Source organism: Planococcus citri, chromosome 2 (genome assembly GCF_950023065.1).
Source record: "Planococcus citri chromosome 2, ihPlaCitr1.1, whole genome shotgun sequence".
Lineage (NCBI taxonomy): Eukaryota > Metazoa > Arthropoda > Insecta > Hemiptera > Pseudococcidae > Planococcus > Planococcus citri.
This window is the reverse complement of record NC_088678.1, coordinates 78,370,139-78,389,264: the sequence shown is the minus strand read 5'-3', so window position 1 is coordinate 78,389,264 and position 19,126 is coordinate 78,370,139. Positions and strand designations below refer to the sequence as shown.

The 19,126-nt window shown below is 38.3% G+C and overlaps 1 protein-coding gene across 1 annotated transcript in view; it reads right to left on the bottom strand.

Moving 5' to 3' along the window:
- The window catches only part of dpy (dumpy), a 256,705-nt gene that overhangs the window by 29,875 nt on the left and 207,704 nt on the right, over nt 1-19,126 (bottom strand). The window contains exons 55-84 of the mRNA XM_065347532.1: nt 15,985-16,317; nt 15,597-15,911; nt 15,217-15,516; nt 14,821-15,144; nt 13,052-13,060; nt 12,680-13,009; nt 12,288-12,602; nt 11,873-12,205; nt 9,558-11,780; nt 9,169-9,474; nt 8,770-9,084; nt 8,366-8,695; nt 7,974-8,288; nt 7,554-7,889; nt 6,273-6,881; nt 5,856-6,179; nt 5,453-5,782; nt 5,068-5,379; nt 4,363-4,998; nt 3,981-4,286; nt 3,588-3,905; nt 3,171-3,503; nt 2,778-3,089; nt 2,369-2,698; nt 1,989-2,297; nt 1,597-1,902; nt 1,204-1,524; nt 800-1,129; nt 409-720; nt 8-337 (exon numbers count right to left, since the gene is read on the bottom strand). Of these exons, the coding sequence (XP_065203604.1) occupies nt 8-337; nt 409-720; nt 800-1,129; nt 1,204-1,524; nt 1,597-1,902; nt 1,989-2,297; nt 2,369-2,698; nt 2,778-3,089; nt 3,171-3,503; nt 3,588-3,905; nt 3,981-4,286; nt 4,363-4,998; nt 5,068-5,379; nt 5,453-5,782; nt 5,856-6,179; nt 6,273-6,881; nt 7,554-7,889; nt 7,974-8,288; nt 8,366-8,695; nt 8,770-9,084; nt 9,169-9,474; nt 9,558-11,780; nt 11,873-12,205; nt 12,288-12,602; nt 12,680-13,009; nt 13,052-13,060; nt 14,821-15,144; nt 15,217-15,516; nt 15,597-15,911; nt 15,985-16,317 (11,802 nt within the window). The remainder of the gene's footprint in view (nt 1-7; nt 338-408; nt 721-799; nt 1,130-1,203; nt 1,525-1,596; nt 1,903-1,988; nt 2,298-2,368; nt 2,699-2,777; nt 3,090-3,170; nt 3,504-3,587; nt 3,906-3,980; nt 4,287-4,362; nt 4,999-5,067; nt 5,380-5,452; nt 5,783-5,855; nt 6,180-6,272; nt 6,882-7,553; nt 7,890-7,973; nt 8,289-8,365; nt 8,696-8,769; nt 9,085-9,168; nt 9,475-9,557; nt 11,781-11,872; nt 12,206-12,287; nt 12,603-12,679; nt 13,010-13,051; nt 13,061-14,820; nt 15,145-15,216; nt 15,517-15,596; nt 15,912-15,984; nt 16,318-19,126) is intronic.

Sequence of the window (19,126 nt, the reverse complement as noted above, 5' to 3'; positions counted from 1 at the left end):
CACTTACGAGGTGGAATAGGGTAACAGTTTGTGAAAGCATCTCCAGTGTAACCATCGATGCAAGTGCAGATAGGGATGTGGTTGTTGACTGCGCAATGTGTATTAAAACCACATGAGCCAATACATGGATCCTTACATTTTTGTTTTATGCATGCGAGGTTTCCAGAACAATCAGAATTCACAACACATTCAGGATGGCAATTTGGTGGGGATCCGATGTACTCTGGCAAACATGTGCATGATGGTATTCCATTATGATCTTGGCACACAGCATAGATACCACATGGGTTTGGTACACATGGATTGAGTGGTGCAGGTGGTGCTTCTGGCAATGGTTCTGCAAAAATTAGGTTTTGTTGGAGAATGTGCAGGGAAAAATGAAACATATCTGATGGAGCAAATCCTTACTTGGTTCAGGAATACATCTGACAAATGGATCACCAGTGAATGATGGTCTGCAAGAGCAAATTGGGTTGTGTTGAATTACTCTGCACTCAGCATTTACTCCACAAGTTCCAGGACATGGGTCGACACATTTATAGTTCACACAAGCTTGGTTGTAAGAGCATTCCGCATTGACTACACATTCTGGCCTACAATTAGGGGGACTTCCTACATAAGTTGGTTTACATGAGCATATTGCTTGACCATTGAATTCCTTGCATTGACTGTTTGGTCCACATGGTGAAGGGTGGCATGGGTTCACAGGTTGAACAGGATCTAAACACAAATAATTTCAAGTTGAGCTTGAATTATAATTTTTTCATCAAGAATATCTGTTCATTTATGTAATATTTACCTGGTTGAACTGGGATTGGGCTGCAATATCTGAATGGATCTCCAGTATATCCTTGCCAACATGTGCATAAAGGTGAATGAGAAATGACTTGACATTCAGCATTGACTCCACAGGTTCCAGGACATGGATCTCCACATTTGTTTCTAATGCAGGCTTTATTCGAAGAGCAATCAGTGTTGACAACACATTCTGGTCGACATCCTTCATATGGATTACCAATGTACTCAGCTACACAAGTGCAGGATCCTGCACCATTTTGCTCCCTGCAAACTGCATTAGATCCACAAGGTGATGGGATGCAAGGTGATGTGTGTTCCAGAGGTTGTGGGCCTGATTTGAAAAATGGTTTCATTAAAAACTTGTTGCTGAAAAGTATTGTTAATGATTTTTAAAATCCAACCTACTTTCTAGCACTGAACAGCTGATCATTGGATTTCCTGTGTATCCAGGATGGCAGTTACACATTGGTGTGTGACTAATAACATGACATTCTGCATTGGGTGCACATGCACCAGGGCAGGGATCTTTACATTTTTGATTTATGCATGCCAAGTGACTGGGGCATTCACTGTTGCTCACACATTCTGGGTAGCAGTGTGGTGGGGAGCCAATGTAAGTTGGGTAGCATGAACAAGATGGTACATCTCCTTTTACTTGACATTGAGCATTAGGTCCACATGGTGAGGGTACACATGGATTAACATGTTCTGGTGGGGGTGCTGCGGCTGAAAGGATAATTTATATTTAAACCCTTATTTTCATTGTGAACTAAATTTGGTGTGAATATGCAAACTTACGAATATATTGGCATCTTGTGAATGGATCACCAGTGTAGCCAGGAAGACAACTACAAATTGGATTATGGTTGATAACTTGACATTTGGCACCAATGCCGCATGTTCCAGGACAAGGATCTCGGCATTTCTGATTGCTACAAGCTTCAGTTAACTTGCAATCAGAATTAACTATGCACTCAGGTCTGCAAGATGGTGGGGATCCAATATAACCTTGTATGCAAGAGCACACTGCTTGTCCATTTAGTTCCTTACATTGACTGTTTGGGCCACATGGTGATGGTTGACAGGGGTGGGTTTCAGTAGGAACTATAAAGTGTGAATATAAATTAGGAAAAAATTAGTATTGAAAAATTCTCAACATGATAGTTTCAATTGCTCTTTTGAAACAATACCTGGTACTGGTCTACATTGTATGAATGGACTGCCTGTTTTTCCACTTGGGCAACTACAAATTGGTATATGATTGTAAACGTTGCATTCAGCATCTATGCCACATGTGTCTTGGCATGGATTTTTACACTTGTTGTGAATGCAAGCCAAGTGGGATGGACATTCACTATTTATTACACACTCTGGTCGGCAGCCTTGGTATGGATCGCCTTGATATTCTGGCATGCATGTGCAGATGCCATCATGGCATTGAGCATTAGCTCCACAAGGTGATGGATTGCAAGGATCAGCAGCAGGAGGAGGGATTTCAGCTGTGAAATTTTGATAAATTTAATTAAAATATTGTTTGTATGGCGTGTAATTATTTATTGCAATTACTTACGTGGTTTGGGAGTGCATTGTGAGAATGGGTCTCCAGTATATCCTTCTGGACATGTACAAATGGGAATATGGGAGTTGACATGACATTCAGCATATAGGCCACATGATCCTGGGCAAGGATCTTGACATTTTTGTTTAATGCAAGCAAGTGCACTTTGACATTCAGCATTGATGGTACATTCTGGATGGCAGTTGGGTGGCTGTCCAATATATGTTGGTAAGCAGGAACATGATGGTAAGTTATTAACATTTCTGCACTGGGAATATGGACCACAAGGAGATGGAATACAGGGATTAACATGAACAGGTTCAGGTGGTGCTTCTGGCAGTGCTGAAAATCAATTTTTAATTTTTTTTTACCATCTCTATTTGAAATGATGATGATACAGTAATGTGAAGGCGCATCTTACGTGGTATTGGGTAACATCTTGAGAAAGGATCTCCTGTATAACCACTTTTACATGTGCAAATTGGGCTGTGATGTGCAACTTGACAATTTGTATTTTGACCACATGAACCAGGACAAGGATCTGCACATTTTTGTTGAATACATGCTTTGTTTGATGGACATTCTGAACTACTGACACACTCAGGTCGACAAGATGGTGGATTTCCAACATATGTAGGTAAACATGAACAAACTGCTTGATCATTTATCTCTTTACATTGACTATTTGGTCCACATGGTGATGGATAACAAGGATGTGTTGATATTGGTGCTTCTGCAAATAAATATGAACAAATTGTCAGGGTTGTTCAGCTTTCTGAACTACATATAGATGATGTTTTGATTTTATGTATACCTGGTGGTGTGGGTATAGGTGAGCAGTATCTAAATGGATCTCCAGTGTATGAAGGTAAACAAGTGCACATTGCTGTGTGTGATACCACTTGACAAATTGCATTTGATCCACATGTTCCAGGGCATGGGTCGATGCATTTGTTATTTAGACATGCTTTTGTAGGAGAACAATCTGTGCTAACTATGCATTCAGGTCGGCATCCTTCATATGGATTACCAAAATACTCTGGTATGCATGTGCATGATCCAGCACCGTTTTGTTCTTTACATATTGCATTACTGCCACATGGACTGGGTATGCATGGTGACAGATTTTCAACTGGTTTTTGTTCAACTAAGAAGAGACATTTCATTGAGTATTCGATTAATTTAATATGTACATGCAAGTCTTGAAACAAAGTGTTCTATTTTTACTCACCATATGGAGTGCATTGAACTAGTGGATTTCCAGTGTAGCCTGCTGGACATGAACATCTAGGTGCATGTGAAATGACATGACATTCAGCATCTGGGGAGCAGGCATTTATGCAAGGGTTTCCACATTTGTTATTGATACAAGCCTTGTTTCCAGGACATTCACTATTTGATACACATTCTGGTCTGCAGTTTGGGGGTGTGCCAATATACTCTGATAGGCAAGAACAAGATGGCGTTTCTCCTCTGACAATACATTGAGCATTTGGACCACATGGAGAGGGAATGCATGGGTTTTGTGGTTGAACTGCTTGTGGTGGTGCTAAAATAGTATTTATTTGCGATTAGTAAAAAGGTTTGTTTTGTCTTGAGTATAGTTGAGAATTATCAAACTTACGCAAAAATTGACATCTGCTGAAGGGATCTCCAGTATATCCTGGTGGGCAACTACAAATGGGATTATGGTTGATCACATTGCATCTGGCACCTATGCCACAAGTGCCTGGACAGGGATCTCTGCATTTTTGATTAGAACAAGCTTCATTTGAGTTGCAGTCAGAGTTCACAGTGCATTCAGGTCTGCATGCTGGAGGTGTTCCTAGGTATCCAGCAATGCATGAACAAACAGCTTGACCATTGTATTCTCTACATTGACTGTTGGGACCACATGGTGAGGGGTGGCATGGGTGTACCTCTATTGGTGCTGCAAAAACATCATTTTTTGGTGAAATATGTCTTTCAGTGCAGTAATGTTCTAAAATGAGCAAGACAATCCTTACCTTCATATGGTCTACATTGGATGAAAGCATCGCCAGTCATTCCTGCAGGGCAGTTGCAAATTGGTATGTGATTGTAAACATTACAAATGGCATCTTGACCACAAGTTCCAGGACATGGGTCTTTGCATTTATTCCTGATACAGGCCAATTGGTTTGGACATTCATTGTTCATCACACATTCAGGGCGACAACCCTCATAAGGATTACCCTGATATTCAGAATTGCATGTGCATATGCCATCTCTACATTGTGCATTAGGTCCGCATGGTGATGGATTACAAGGATCTTGTGCAACAGGTGGTAGTGGCTCAGGTGGTTTTGGGTAGCAGTTTACAAATGGATCGCCTATATAGCCTTCTTCACAAGTACATGTTGGAATATGATTGTAGATGTGACAAATTGAATGTAAACCACATGATCCAGGGCATGGGTCACGACATTTTTCATTTATGCATGCTGTCACACTGGAGCAATCTGAGTTTATAACACATTCAGGTCTGCAATTTGGAGGTATTCCTACATAGGTTTCCAAGCAAGAGCAGGATGGATATCCGCCAATATTTCTGCATTGTGAAAATGGACCACAGGGTGATGGTATACAGGGATTTACTTGCTCTATTGGTGCTTCTGGTTTCACTGGAAGAAAAATTCAATATTGAAATATATGATTGTTTGTTTATGTAGTCTTTTGTGATTTATATTCACCTGGTATTGGGTAACAGTTTGAGAAAGGATCTCCTGTGTATCCTGATTTACATGAACAAATTGGGCTGTGATGAATAACTTGACATTGTGTATTATGACCGCATGCATTGATGCAAGGATTGGTGCATTTCTGATGGACACATGCACGATCTTGTGCACATTCAGAATTTACAACACATTCAGGTCGACAATTTGGTGGACTGCCAATGTATGTAGGTGAACATGAACATACAGCTTGATCATTAATCTCCTTACATTGGCTATTTGGACCACATGGAGAAGGCTGGCAAGGGTTGCTAGGTTTTTGAATTTCTAAAAGTGAAGCAAGTGGTTATGAACTGAATTATCAACATTATTGGTTATTGAATAAGGTTTCTATATGTACCTATTTGTTGTGGTATGGGTGAACAGTATTTGAATGGATCACCAGTATATCCAATGAAGCAGTTACAACTTGGAATATGAGATACTGTGTGGCATTCAGCATTTGGACCACATGTGCCAGGGCATGGATCTCTACACTTATTATTCATGCAAGCCTTGTTTGACACACAATCTGAATTTACTAGACATTCTGGCCTGCATCCTTCATAAGGGTTTCCATAGTATTCTGGCAAGCAAGTACATGCTCCGGCACCATTTTGTTCTCTGCAAATGGCATTTACTCCACAAGGTGAAGGTATGCATGGCGTTACTGGTTCTGGAGGTCTGGTTTCTGTATTAGACACACAGGATTACATATTTCTCCTTGTGACATTATTAAATTATGTTACAAATTTGTACATTACCTTCCATGAGAATACATTGGAATGCAGGATTTCCAGAATACCCTGGAGGACAAGAACATCTTGGTGTGTGACTGACCACAGTGCATATGGCATTTGAAGCACATGACCCAGGACATGGATTTCTACATTTTCTGTTGATACATGCCAAGTTGCTTGAGCAGTCATCATTGACCACACATTCTGGATGGCAATTTGGTGGGGACCCAATGAAGTCTGGTAAACAGGAGCATGATGGTATTTCACCTTTCACTTGACAAATTGCGTTTGGTCCACAAGGTGATGGGACACAAGGGTTTTGGTTAACAACTTCTATTGGAGCAGCAGCTGCGGGAGAATTTTCCAGTCAGTTATCATAAAATCCTCAAATTTTGGAAAAAATCATAAATTTCATGCTTTTGAATGTACATAAATACTTACGTATAGGTGTACATCTGATGAATGCATCACCAGTATATCCATTTGTACAACTACAAATTGGATTGTGGTTGATGACCTGACATCTGGCATTCAAACCACAAGTCCCAGGACAAGGATCCCGACATTTCTGATTATAGCAAGCTTCATTCAATGGGCAGTCTGAACTGACAGTGCATTCAGGTCTACAAGTGGGTGGTGATCCAATGTAGCCTTCAATGCATGAACAAACAGCCTGACCATTATACTCGCGACATCTACTATTAGGTCCACATGGTGATGGGCTGCAAGGATTCTTATGTTCAATTGCATATGGTTGGCATTGAATAAATGCATTTCCATTCATTCCAGCTGGGCAGCTGCATGATGGTATGTGATTGAACACTTGACAAATGGCAGCCTGACCACAAAGCCCAATGCATGGATCTTTGCATTTATTTCTTATACATGCCAATTGTGGTGGACATTCATTGTTCATTGTACATTCAGGACGGCATCCATGATAGGGATCACCTTGGTATTCAGCAATACAAGTGCATACACCATCATTACAGTGAGTGTTGGGACCACAAGGTGAAGGATCACATGGATCTGTTGCTACTGGTTCTGGTGCTGTACAAAAAGTTTGAATTAAAAGTGTGAAAAAACTTTTAAAAAATGCAGGGATGAGAACCAAAAAAACAAAAAAAAGGGTCAAGGTTGGAGGTTCCTGAACATTACTGGGAAAATGATTCTGGGTAACAGTCACAGGTTAATTACTCAAAAATAAAATGTGGGTTCCTGGTAGGTTCCAAAAACATTACAGTCATCATTTTTGGATAAAGGTTCTAGGTGTAAGTGATAATTTTGAATACAATTTTCAAATTTTTTCAACATATTTCAAAAAACACTATCTATTTCTTCACAAGTAGAAATATAATCAGTCGTCCCTTTCAAGGACTCTTCAAATCCTGACTATGTTCAGAATGTGAAAAATGAAAATTCTTTTTCCAAGTATATTTTATTCATTATGCGTATGATTTCAGAATAAATTCTTTAAAATGAATAATGATTGAATATGAGATCAAGTGGAATAATTTGTCTCAATTGTCTCAAATTTCATGGACCAGAGTTGATTCAAATTTTTCAAAGGATTCATGACAGCAGTTGGGGAAATGAAAATTTCAAATTTGGGTTCTTTGGTAAAAGGTTATTTGTTGAAAATTTTTTCTGCACCAAAATTTTTTGAGTGAATTCTGGTTCGCATTCCTGAAAATATGCTTGAATTCAATTTGTTGCACTTACGTGGTGGTGGTTTTGGACTGCAGCTAGTGAATGGATCACCAATGTATCCTTCTTCACAGTTACATGTGGGGATATGGTTGTGTACATTGCAAATTGTGTTGAAGCCACAAGATCCTGGACATGGATCTTTGCATTTCTGGTTTATGCAAGCCAAATTGCTGCTGCATTCTGAGTTGATAACACATTCTGGTTTACATTGTGGTGGTGATCCCAAGTAATTGGGTGAGCAAGAACATGATGGGATGCCTCCAATATCTCGGCATTGTGAATTAGGACCACAAGGAGAAGGTATGCATGGGTTACGTGTTGGTTCAATAGCTTGTGGAATTACTGGTGCTGTAATAAATTGAATTGATGTTGAGATATATGTATAATGGGTGAATAATTGTTTATTGAGAATGTGCATAAATTATAGAGTACCTGGTATTGGATAACACCTTGAGAAGGGATCACCAGTATAGCCAGGTCCACAAGTACATATTGGACTATGATGTATGGTTTGACATTTTGTGTTCAGCCCACAAGGTCCGGGGCAAGGATCAACACATTTGTGATTGGTACATGCTTTGTTTGTAGAACACTCTGAGCTTACTACACACTCAGGTCTGCAGTTGGGTGGACTGCCTTGGTATTCTGGTGAGCAAGAGCAAACTGCTTGACCATTTATTTCACGGCACTGACTATTAGGTCCGCATGGCGATGGCTGGCATACATTAATTGGTCTTGGTGTGGTATCTGCATTAATGATTAGAAATATCCCATTAAAATAACTCATTACAATGTGGGTGATAGAGAATTAGAGCAATATTTACCTTGTTGGATTGGAACTGGTGTGCAGTATCTGAATGGGTCTCCTGTGTATCCAGGAATGCAAGTACAGGATGGATTGTGTGATACAACTTGACAAACTGCATTCTGACCACAGGTACCAGGACATGGATCCCTACATTTATTGTTTGTGCAGGCTTTATTGGATGCACAATCTGTGTTCACAATACATTCTGGCCTACAACCTTCATAAGGATTGCCATAATACTCTGGTAAGCATGTGCAAGACCCTGCGCCATTTTGTTCTCTGCACACAGCATTTGCACCACAAGGAGAGGGTGTACAAGGAGTAGATACTTCCACTGGTGGGGATTCTGTCAATTGAAAATATATACCTATTATAGTATGAACTTGTTGAAACTCTAAATCATTCTCAAATAATTTTTACCTTGCACTGAGCAGTATGAAAATGGATTTCCAGTGTATCCTATTTGGCAATTACAAGTAGGTGTGTGGCTAACAACTGAACATACAGCATTTGGAGCGCAAGCTCCTGGGCAAGGATCTTTGCATTTCTGGTTCATACATGCCAAATGGCTAGGACATTCACTGTTACTGATGCATTCAGGGTGGCAGTTGGGAGGTGATCCAATGTAACTAGGCAGGCAGGAACATGATGGAACATCTCCTTTAACTTGGCATTGAGCATTTGGCCCACATGGTGATGGGACACATGGGTTCACTGGTTCTGGAGGGAGTTGAGCTGCAAGAATATTTATAAAAGTGTAAGATACTCTTAAAGTCATCAATTCATCATGATTGTTTCAATTTTACAAAATTTACTCACGTATTTCATGGCATCTTGTGAATGGATCACCAGTCAACCCTGGGGAACAGGTACAGATAGGTCTGTGATTGATTACATTGCATCTTGCTCCAATACCACAAACTCCTATGCATGGATTTCTACATTTTTGATTTGAACATGCTTCATTCATGTTGCAGTCAGAATCTACTATGCATTCTGGATGACATGTTGGAGGGCTACCAATGTATCCAGTTAGGCAAGAGCACACTGCTTGACCATTATACTCTCTGCATTGACTATTTGGACCGCATGGTGAGGGTTGACAAGGATGAACTTCAACAGGAGCTGAATAGAAAATACAATCATTTAAATACTTTTCATAGTGAATAAATGTTACATTCTATATCATATTAAAAATAGTGAATTACCTTCAAATGGTCTGCATTGCACAAATGCATCCCCAGACATTCCAACAGGACAACTGCAAATTGGTATGTGACTATAGACACTGCAGATTGCATCTTGGCCACATGTTCCAGGACATGGATCTTTGCATTTATTTCTGATGCATGCAAGATGATTTGGACATTCGTTATTCATCACACATTCTGGTTTGCAGCCTGTGTAAGGGTCTCCTTGATATTCAGCCAAACATGTACAGACTCCATTTCTACATTGAGCATTCGGACCACATGGTGAAGGATCGCATGGGTCTGTTTCAATTGGATGAACTATTGGTTTAGGTATTGGTTGACAACTTGTGAATGCATCACCAGTATAACCTTGCTCACATGTACACACTGGTATGTGGTTATACACATGGCATTCAGCATACACACCACAGGAACCTGGACAAGGATCTCTACATTTCTGATTGATGCATGCTTGGTTGGTGGGACATTCAGAGTTGATTGTGCACTCAGGTCTACAGTGTGGTGGGACACCAGTGTATGTTTCTAGGCAAGAGCATGAAGGTACTCCACTGATATCTCTGCATTGAGAATATGGTCCGCATGGAGAAGGTATGCAAGGATTTTGAGGTGGTCTCTGTTCTGGAGGTGCTTGAGGTGGAGGAATAGGGTAACATCTAGTGAATGGATCTCCAGTGAATCCTGATCTACAAGAGCATATAGGACTGTGGTGACTGACAATACAATTTGCATTCTGACCACAAGTATTTGGACATGGATCTTTGCATTTTTGTTGAATACAGGATTTATCTGATGGACATTCTGTGCTGCTTATGCACTCAGGTCTGCAGTTTGGTGGAGTACCTGAATATGATTCTAAACAGGAGCAAATTGCTTGTCCATTGAGCTCTTTGCATCTGCTGTTAGGACCACATGGTGACGGTTGACATGGGTTACTAGGTTGTGGTGGAGCTTCAGGTTTAATGTACAATGAGCAGTATTGGAATGGATTTCCTGTGTATCCAGGTAAGCATGTGCAGCTTGGAACATGATAGATGACTTGACAAATAGCATTTGAGCCACAACTGCCAGGACAAGGATCGCGGCACTTGTTATTGATGCAGGCTTTGTTTGAAGGGCAGTCTGTGTTCAGTACACATTCGGGACGACATCCCTCATATGGGTTTCCAATGTAATCAGAAATGCAATAGCAAGCACCTGCACTGTTTTGTTCTTTACATATGGTGTTTGGACCACATGGAGATGGCTCACATGGTGATTCATACACAGGTGCTGGTGGCAAGTAGCTGATTGGAGTGCATCTGATGAGAGCATCACCAGTGTATCCTGTTGGGCAGGCACACCTTGGAGTGTGACTGATGACATGACATTCTGCAAGTTCCCCACATGACCCTATGCACGGGTCTTTGCATTTGTTGTTGATGCAGGCTAAATGAGGTGTACATTCACTGTTACTGATACATTCAGGCCTGCAGTTTGGTGGTGAGCCAATGTATTCAGTCAAACATGAGCAAGCTGGAGATTCTCCTCTAACAATACATTGTGAATGAGGGCCACAGGGAGAAGGAATGCAAGGATTTTGTGGAGGTCGTTCTGGAGGGCTTTCTGGTCTTGGTGTACACCTTGAGAATGGATCTCCAATATAATTTGGAGGACATTTGCAATTGGGGTAATGATTTATGACATTGCAGATTGCACCAACACCACAAGCACCTATGCAAGGATTTCTGCATTTTTGATTGCTGCAAGCCTCATTCAAGTTACAGTCTGAATTTACATTGCATTCTGGTCTGCATGATGGTGGTGTGCCTATGTAGCCTTGCACACATGAGCACACAGCATGCCCATTAGTTTCTCTGCATTCACTGTTTGGTCCACATGGACTTGGCCGACATGGATGTATTTCCTCTATTGCTTGTACAATATCACATTGAATGAAAGAATTTCCTGAATAGCTGGGTGGGCAAGAACATGTTGGAATGTGTTCAACTACTGTGCAAATAGCATTTTGACCACAAACGCCTGGACAAGGATCTTTGCATTTATTGCGAATACAAGCTTTATCTCGTGGACATTCATTGTTGAGCACACATTCTGGCCTGCATCCCTGGTAAGGGTCTCCTTGGTATTCTGGTTGGCAATAACAGATTCCATTCCTACACTCAGCATTTGAACCACAAGGTGATGGGTTACAAGGGTCCAGAGGTATGGCTTGAGTAGCTGTGAAGATTAGAATAACAAAACACATTAGACCAGTACTCATAATTATTATAATTTTTGGGCGAGGTGTAGCTGTAGAGGTATGTACTTACGTTCTGGAGGTTTAGGTCTGCATTCAGTGAATGGATCTCCAATGTAGTTATCAAAGCAGGTGCATACTGGCATATGGTTATTTACATGGCATATAGCATTCAGACCACAAGATCCTGGACATGGATCTTTGCATTTTTGTCTGATACAACTATGTTGACTTGGACATTCAGCATTTATCAAACATTCTGGACGACAGTTGGGAGGTTGTCCAATATAATCACTTTGGCAGGTACATGATGGCCTGCCATCTATGTTCCTACATTGTGAGTAAGGGCCACATGGTGATGGTATGCATGGATTGACAGGTGTTGGAGGACTTTCTGGTGGAGGTGCTGTAAGTGAGATTGAAAAATAGTGAGTCTTTGATTGTCTTTTGTGATTATTAGAAAATCAACCTTGTTAGTATAATCTTACCTGGTATGGGGTAACATCTGGAGAATGGATCACCAGTGAAACCTTGTTGACATGTACAAATTGGACTGTGTCGAACAACTCTACATATTGCATGAGTGCCACACATTTCTACACATGGATCTGCACATTTCTGATTCACACATGCTAGGTGGGTAGGACATTCTGAATTGGTTAAGCATTCTGGTCTGCAGTTAGGTGGACTTCCAATATATGTTAGTTGACATGAACAAACAGCTTGTCCATTCAATTCTTTACATTGGCTGTTGGGTCCACAAGGACTTGGATGACATGGATTTATTACTTCTGGAGGAATAGCTGAAAATGTAATCATCCCGGGTGATAAAATTGTTCAAGTTATCAAATAAGTTATATTTTGACATTTTTCAACCTACCAGCAACTGGCACTTGATGACAGTATCTTGTAGCATCCCCAGTGTAGCCTTCAATGCATGAACATGTAGGTACATGACTGATTACATGGCATATTGCATTAGATCCGCAGGTTCCTGGACAAGGATCCTGGCATTTATTCTGAATGCAAGCTTTGTTGGGAGAACATTCTGCATTTGTGACACATTCAGGCCTGCATCCTTCATAAGGATTACCAAAATACCCAGGTATGCATGTGCATGATCCAGCTCCATTTTGTTCTCTGCATACTGCATTGTGGCCACATGGTGATGGTTGACAAGGGTTCAAGTTCTCTTGCGGAGCTTGCTCAACTAGTGTGAAAGAAATTGAATTAGCATCCAAATATAGTTTACCAGTACTGACTTAATTCATTGAAAATTCAAAAAGATTATTGTCAAATTTTATTTTGTTAAATTTTAATAAATTGGATCTTACCTCCTGGTTCAAATTACTACTTCCCATTTACCTTACGAGGCGTTAACTTCATCTACATTGGTTCGATGGAAGCCAAGCTTTTCGTACTAATTTAGATCAGTCGGCACGGTTAACTAAAGGAATTTTTTGTTATGCAATGCACCATAAACTTGTTAATAGGTACTGCAAAATTAATCGATAGCTTTATCATCAAAACATTCATTACATGGCGAATCAATATGGCAGCATCGCTGTAAAGTACTCCATCAGTGGTGTGAATTTGTCGTTCTCTTGTAAACAAAACCACGTCATAAGTATCTACGTAGTTAGTAGAAGCTACTACAAACTGAATTATAAGCTTAGCGTATACATTTCAAATAAAGACAAACTTAAATCATAGAATACTCACTTGACGTTCTGATTGTACAGGTACTATAATTATGTCCATAAATGCTAACTACAACTAGTATTAAGAACTATATCTACTAAAACTACTTATCAGTACTACTATCAGCAACTGGCCCTACAACTATCTAGCTTCTGACTAGAAACAGTCACTCTTGAGATCCAATGAAAAATCATCCATGAAATGCACCTTGTGTGTAAACTTGCCTTTGAAAGATTTTTTTCTGATTGACATCTCATAAATTACATCATTGTTATGTAATGGCATATTTATGAGTTGTTTTCACAAAAAAATCATAAGAATTAAGCTATTGCATATGGATATTTGTGCAGATAATTTCATAAAATTATTTATAAATTTATTGTGCAAAGTGAAATGTATTTTTCAAAAATGCAAGTGAATAGTGATTCATGCAGTAATATTATAAACGCGGAGTTTCATTAAAATTGTAAAGTGTGGAATCACAATTTTTGCAAAAATTAATTTCAAAAGGCAACCACTTTTTGCAACTTGCAAATTCCATTCTTTACAAAGTGTTGATGAAATGTGCATCAGAACGTGTATAGCAGGATTGTGTACCTTTGCCCTACATACTACTGTAGGGTAATCTCAGAATGCATTCAACTCAAATTCAATCCTTTTTTCACGACTAAACAGATTTTACTCTACAGAGTGTGAGGCAAACTCTGGTATACAATCGTTTATACAGTTTATGCGGTTGTGGTTTTCCCCTATAAAATTCTATACCCAACCCAATTTTAATTTGGTGCAAAATTCGTTTTTACGAATTGAAGTGAATAATTAAATGAATAATAATTGGTGCTGTGATATAGTTATTTTCAAGTTTTTAGCTCTTCATGATACTCAGATACTTTTTTGAACCAAAGTACACTGGAAATGAATTATAATATTGTACATTCACCAAAACATGACATCATCAAGAGTGGTTTATTCATTTAGAAAAAATTCTTGAATGGAAGGTTGTTTTATAAACATGATACCAGGTGTAGGTATTATAACTAGGTTTGTCTTTATCTGGCAAAATTATTTTTCTCAAGCATCTGTTTTTGTTTTATTTGGCCTTCTATTCAGGTAATAGCTAAAGCAAAAAATTTCAAACAAGCAGCAAAACATGCCATTTTAAAGCAGTCCAGCTATTCGAATGTAGCTTTAGCAGATTTTTGAATGATGAGTGTAAAAAATTTATACTTCAATAAAAGCCTGCAATATTAGTATTACCGCATTCGATACCACCACTCAACCAAAAAAGCAGATAATAAGTTTTCAACATGCAAATCATACCTGTGATCAATGCACATGATGCGAATGGATCTCCTGTGTAGCCTTGTATGCAAGAACACACAGCTGCATGATTGACAACTGAGCATACAGCATTAAAACCACACGATCCGGAACAAGGATCAGCACAGCGTTGATTGATGCAAGCCAACGTTGGTGGACATTCGGGATTTATTGTACACTCGGGTCTGCAGTTCGGCGGACTTCCTATGTAATTGGTCAAACACGAGCAAGCTGGAATATCGCCATGCACTTGGCAAATGGCATTTGGACCACATGGCGAGCCAGCACACGGATTCAATGGTTGAGGGGGTGTTGGTGGTAGAGCTGTTGAAATGTGGAGGATTAATGTTTGCTCAATTGAGTACTTTGTGTGGTTGAGAATGTTGAATGACTCACCTGGTACCAGTTGGCAGTGTCTGAATGGATCTCCATTATATCCTGGTGGACAACTGCAGATTGGATTATGATTGATAACATGGCATTTAGCATTCAAGCCGCAAGTTCCTGGGCATGGATCTTTGCATTTTTGCATCAGACATGCTTGTGTTAAAGAGCACTCAGCACTCGTTACACACTCAGGTCTGCAAGATGGTGGTGCTCCGATGAGACCAGGTTGGCAAGAACATACAGCATGGTTATCAATAACCCTGCAGATGCTGTTTGGCCCACAGGGAGATGGATTGCAGGGATCGATATCTGTTGAATATGATTAGATATGATTAGGTATTCAATTCCATTGTGAAGGAAGGCAAAATCCAACCCATCAGATTACTCACCAACATGAACAATCGGACGACAAGCTACAAAAGCATCTCCGGAGGTTGTTGGTGGACAAGAGCATGTTGGTATGTGGTTAACGACATCGCATTTAGCATCTTGTCCACAAATACCAATGCATGGATCAACACATCGTAAATTGATACACGCCTTATTCGGCGAACAGTCTGTATTCATGGTACATTCAGGTCGACAACCACCGTATGGATCGCCGAAGTAATTTGTAATACAAGTACAAACTCCATTGTTACAATTGGCATTCGCTCCGCAAGGCGAAGGGCTACATGGGTTTGTGGGAGTTGGCGGATGTTCGACTGAAAGTGAAAAGTAGTTTTATAAAACAGTTGTTATTTGATGACGATTCGGCTAATTTAATAAAGAACTTACTTATGACTATCTGAGTACATTGTGTGAATGGATCTCCAGTATGTTGTGGTATGCAAGTACATGTTGGTATGTGATTATGCACTCGGCATTCAGCGTTTAGACCACATGATCCTATGCACGGATCTCTACATTTCTCAGAAATGCAAGCTAGAGTTGGAGAGCAATCTGTGTTGACAACGCATTCTGGTCGGCAATTAGGAGGTCCACCGATGTAGTTTTCTCTACATCTGCAAGAAGCTTGGCTTCCGATAACATGGCACTCAGAATATGGTCCGCATGGGGATGGAACACATGGATTGATAGGTTGCACCGGAGGTTTAACTTCTGGTAGTGCTATAAAAATGAAAATATGTGTTCTAGTACAGTGTGTCCGACAAGTTGACAAAATTGTAAAATTTTTAAAATATGTAGTTTGAGAGGTAATGAATAAAGCTGAAACTTATTGCTTTGAAAAACATGCGAAATTGAAGGGACCACAATTATGTAACTTTTTCAGAATTTATTATCAATGTATTATGTTGCAAAAATGTTTTGATGAGAACCATCGTATTCTGATTAACATTATTTTGTATTTTTTCTTTGTTTCAGGTGAGTGCACTTCTCCCTTACAAAATGTAGAAAATTTTACACAGCTGACTGAGCCATGAATGTGTCTGAAAATGAGGAGTAAGTCTATTTTTGATTTAAAAAAAACTATTATTATCCATGCATCATATTTGTAGAGTTTGAAAGGGGAATGTAGTGGGGGTTGTACTCAGAAATTGTGAAAAGTCTCTCTCGTAAAAATTGCCAAGTAGGCTCGTTTCTTCCTTTTAAAAAAGTTGCTTTTTCCCAAAAAATTCCAAAAATTCTCCGCGTATCGTGGTTTGCCAAAGACTCCCAATTTTCTCAAAGACCGTCAAAGCTTTGCTTTTTGCCAAAAAATGTCAAAAATTTTCGCTTTTCATCAAAATTTTCGAGAAATTTCAGCCTTTTTAAAAAAATTGCTCAGAAGTTCCGATTTTTAAATCTTTTTTCTTCCGAAAATCGCCCAATAGGCTCGTTTCTTGCTTTAAAAAAAGTCGCTCTCTTGCAAAAAGTTCCAAAATTTTTTCAAGTATTTTCTTTTTACTTAAAATTGAAAAGGCCTTACTTTGGTGCCAAAAATAGTGTAAAGGGGCCTTGCTTTTTTTGGCAAAAATCGTGTTGATTGTTTTTTATTAGTCAAAGCTGTGCCATTCGCCAAAAATGTTCAAAAATTCTCACTTTCTATCAAAACTTTAAAAAAATTTCAGCTTTTCTGTCAGTCTCGATTTTTTTGCCAAAAAAGAAATACATACTGAAATGTTTCGTGTTCTTTTTTTCGAAACAGTTGCGAACAGGTCTCAATTTTCAATAAAAATTGTAAGAAAATATTTGGAATTTCTCACGGATACTTGCCACACATTTTCGCAAAAATCGTATACTTACATCATTTTTTACTGATCAAAGCTGTGTCATTCGCCGAAAAGTTTCAAATATTCTCACTTTTTATCAAAATTTCTGAATAATCTCAGTTTTTTTGACAGTCTCGATTATTTTGCCAAAAATTGCCAATTACATTATACCTTGAAGATTTTGTTTTTTTTTTTCCAAAAAGTTGAAAACAGGTCTCAATTTTCAATAAAAATTGTAAGAAAATATTTTAAATGTCTCACGTTTTTATCAAAAATTACCCAAAAGTTACATTTTTTGCTAGAAAATGGTCCAAAGTATTTTTTTTGCATAGAATTTCAGATAGTCCTCCTGCAGTTTGGCTTTTTGCAAAAAATTTTTTAAAAAATATTGCTCTTCCAAAAATAGACAAAAATTTGTCGTTTTTTTGCAAAGAAATCCGAAAAAGTCTTCTTTTTTCAAAAGTTACCTTCAAGTTTTTTTTTTGCTTAGAATTTCAAATAGTCCTCCTGCAGTTTAGCTTTTTGCAGAAATTTTTTAAAAAAATATTGCTTTTCCAAAAATAGACAAAAATTTGTCGTTTTTCTGCAAAGAAATCCGAAAAAGTCTTCTTTTTTTTCAAAAGTTACCTTCAAGTTTCAATACTTTACCTACAATTTCAAGAAATATAGACGAAAATTAGTTGTTTTAATTGCAAGAAAATCCCAAGGCTTGTCTTTTTTTTTTTTCAAAAATTGCTCAAAAGATTCACCTTTTCACTAACAGATTAAAATTTGGCGTTTTCTGAACAAAAGTTGTAAAAAAGTAGCTCTTTGATGCCAAAAATTTACCAAAATTTTAGCTTTTTATTAGGATTGCACGGTCTTGCTTTTTTAAGTTGCTACAAAAGTCTCATGTTTACCATGGGTTCAAAAAAAATTGCGAAAAAGTGCTATTATATTTTTGCCAATAATTTGCCTGATTTTTGCTAAACCTGTCAAATTCTTGCTCTTTGGAAAAAATTTTCGCTTCGCAAAATTGATTGAAATTTTTACTTTTTTTTTCAAAAATTACTTACACAAAATTCTTGCTTTTTTACCCAAAAGTTTTTGACAAAAATTGTCCAAAATTTCTGTTTTTTCAAAAATTTACTAAATTTTCATTACCGAAGTGTCTTGCCTTTTTAGTTACAGTTTCTGCCAATAATTTGTCTTTTTTTTTGGAAATGTTTGCAAAATATTGTCAAATTCTTACTTTTTTACAAAAATTATTTTTTTTTTGAAGGAAAATTGCTTAATATTTTTACAGTTTTTCCAAAAATTACCCGAAATTTTTACGTTTTTGCCAGAAAATTATTTTAAAAAACTCATTTTTTGCCAATTTTTTTCAAGAAGCTCTGTTTGTTTCTTAAATTATTGTTAATACCTTGTTTTTGACAAAAATTTTCAGAAATTTTCATTTTCTGAAATTTTTAAAAATTTTATTTTCCAGGGAAGACGTTCAGCTTTTTTACCTTTTCTTTTGATTATGGGGAGGGTTACTTTTTCGAGCTCTTTTAGTTGTCTATCTATGTTATTTCTTTTTGGAAAATTTTTCAAAATTTTAAGTAGGGATCCTTTCATGATAATTTTTTTAAACTGCACTAGCTGATTGAGAAACGGTATAATTACATCATTTCCTGTTCAAAATTCTCCAATATTTCATGAAGACAGGGCACAATTTTCAAAATATGACAGTTTGGGAAAAATCA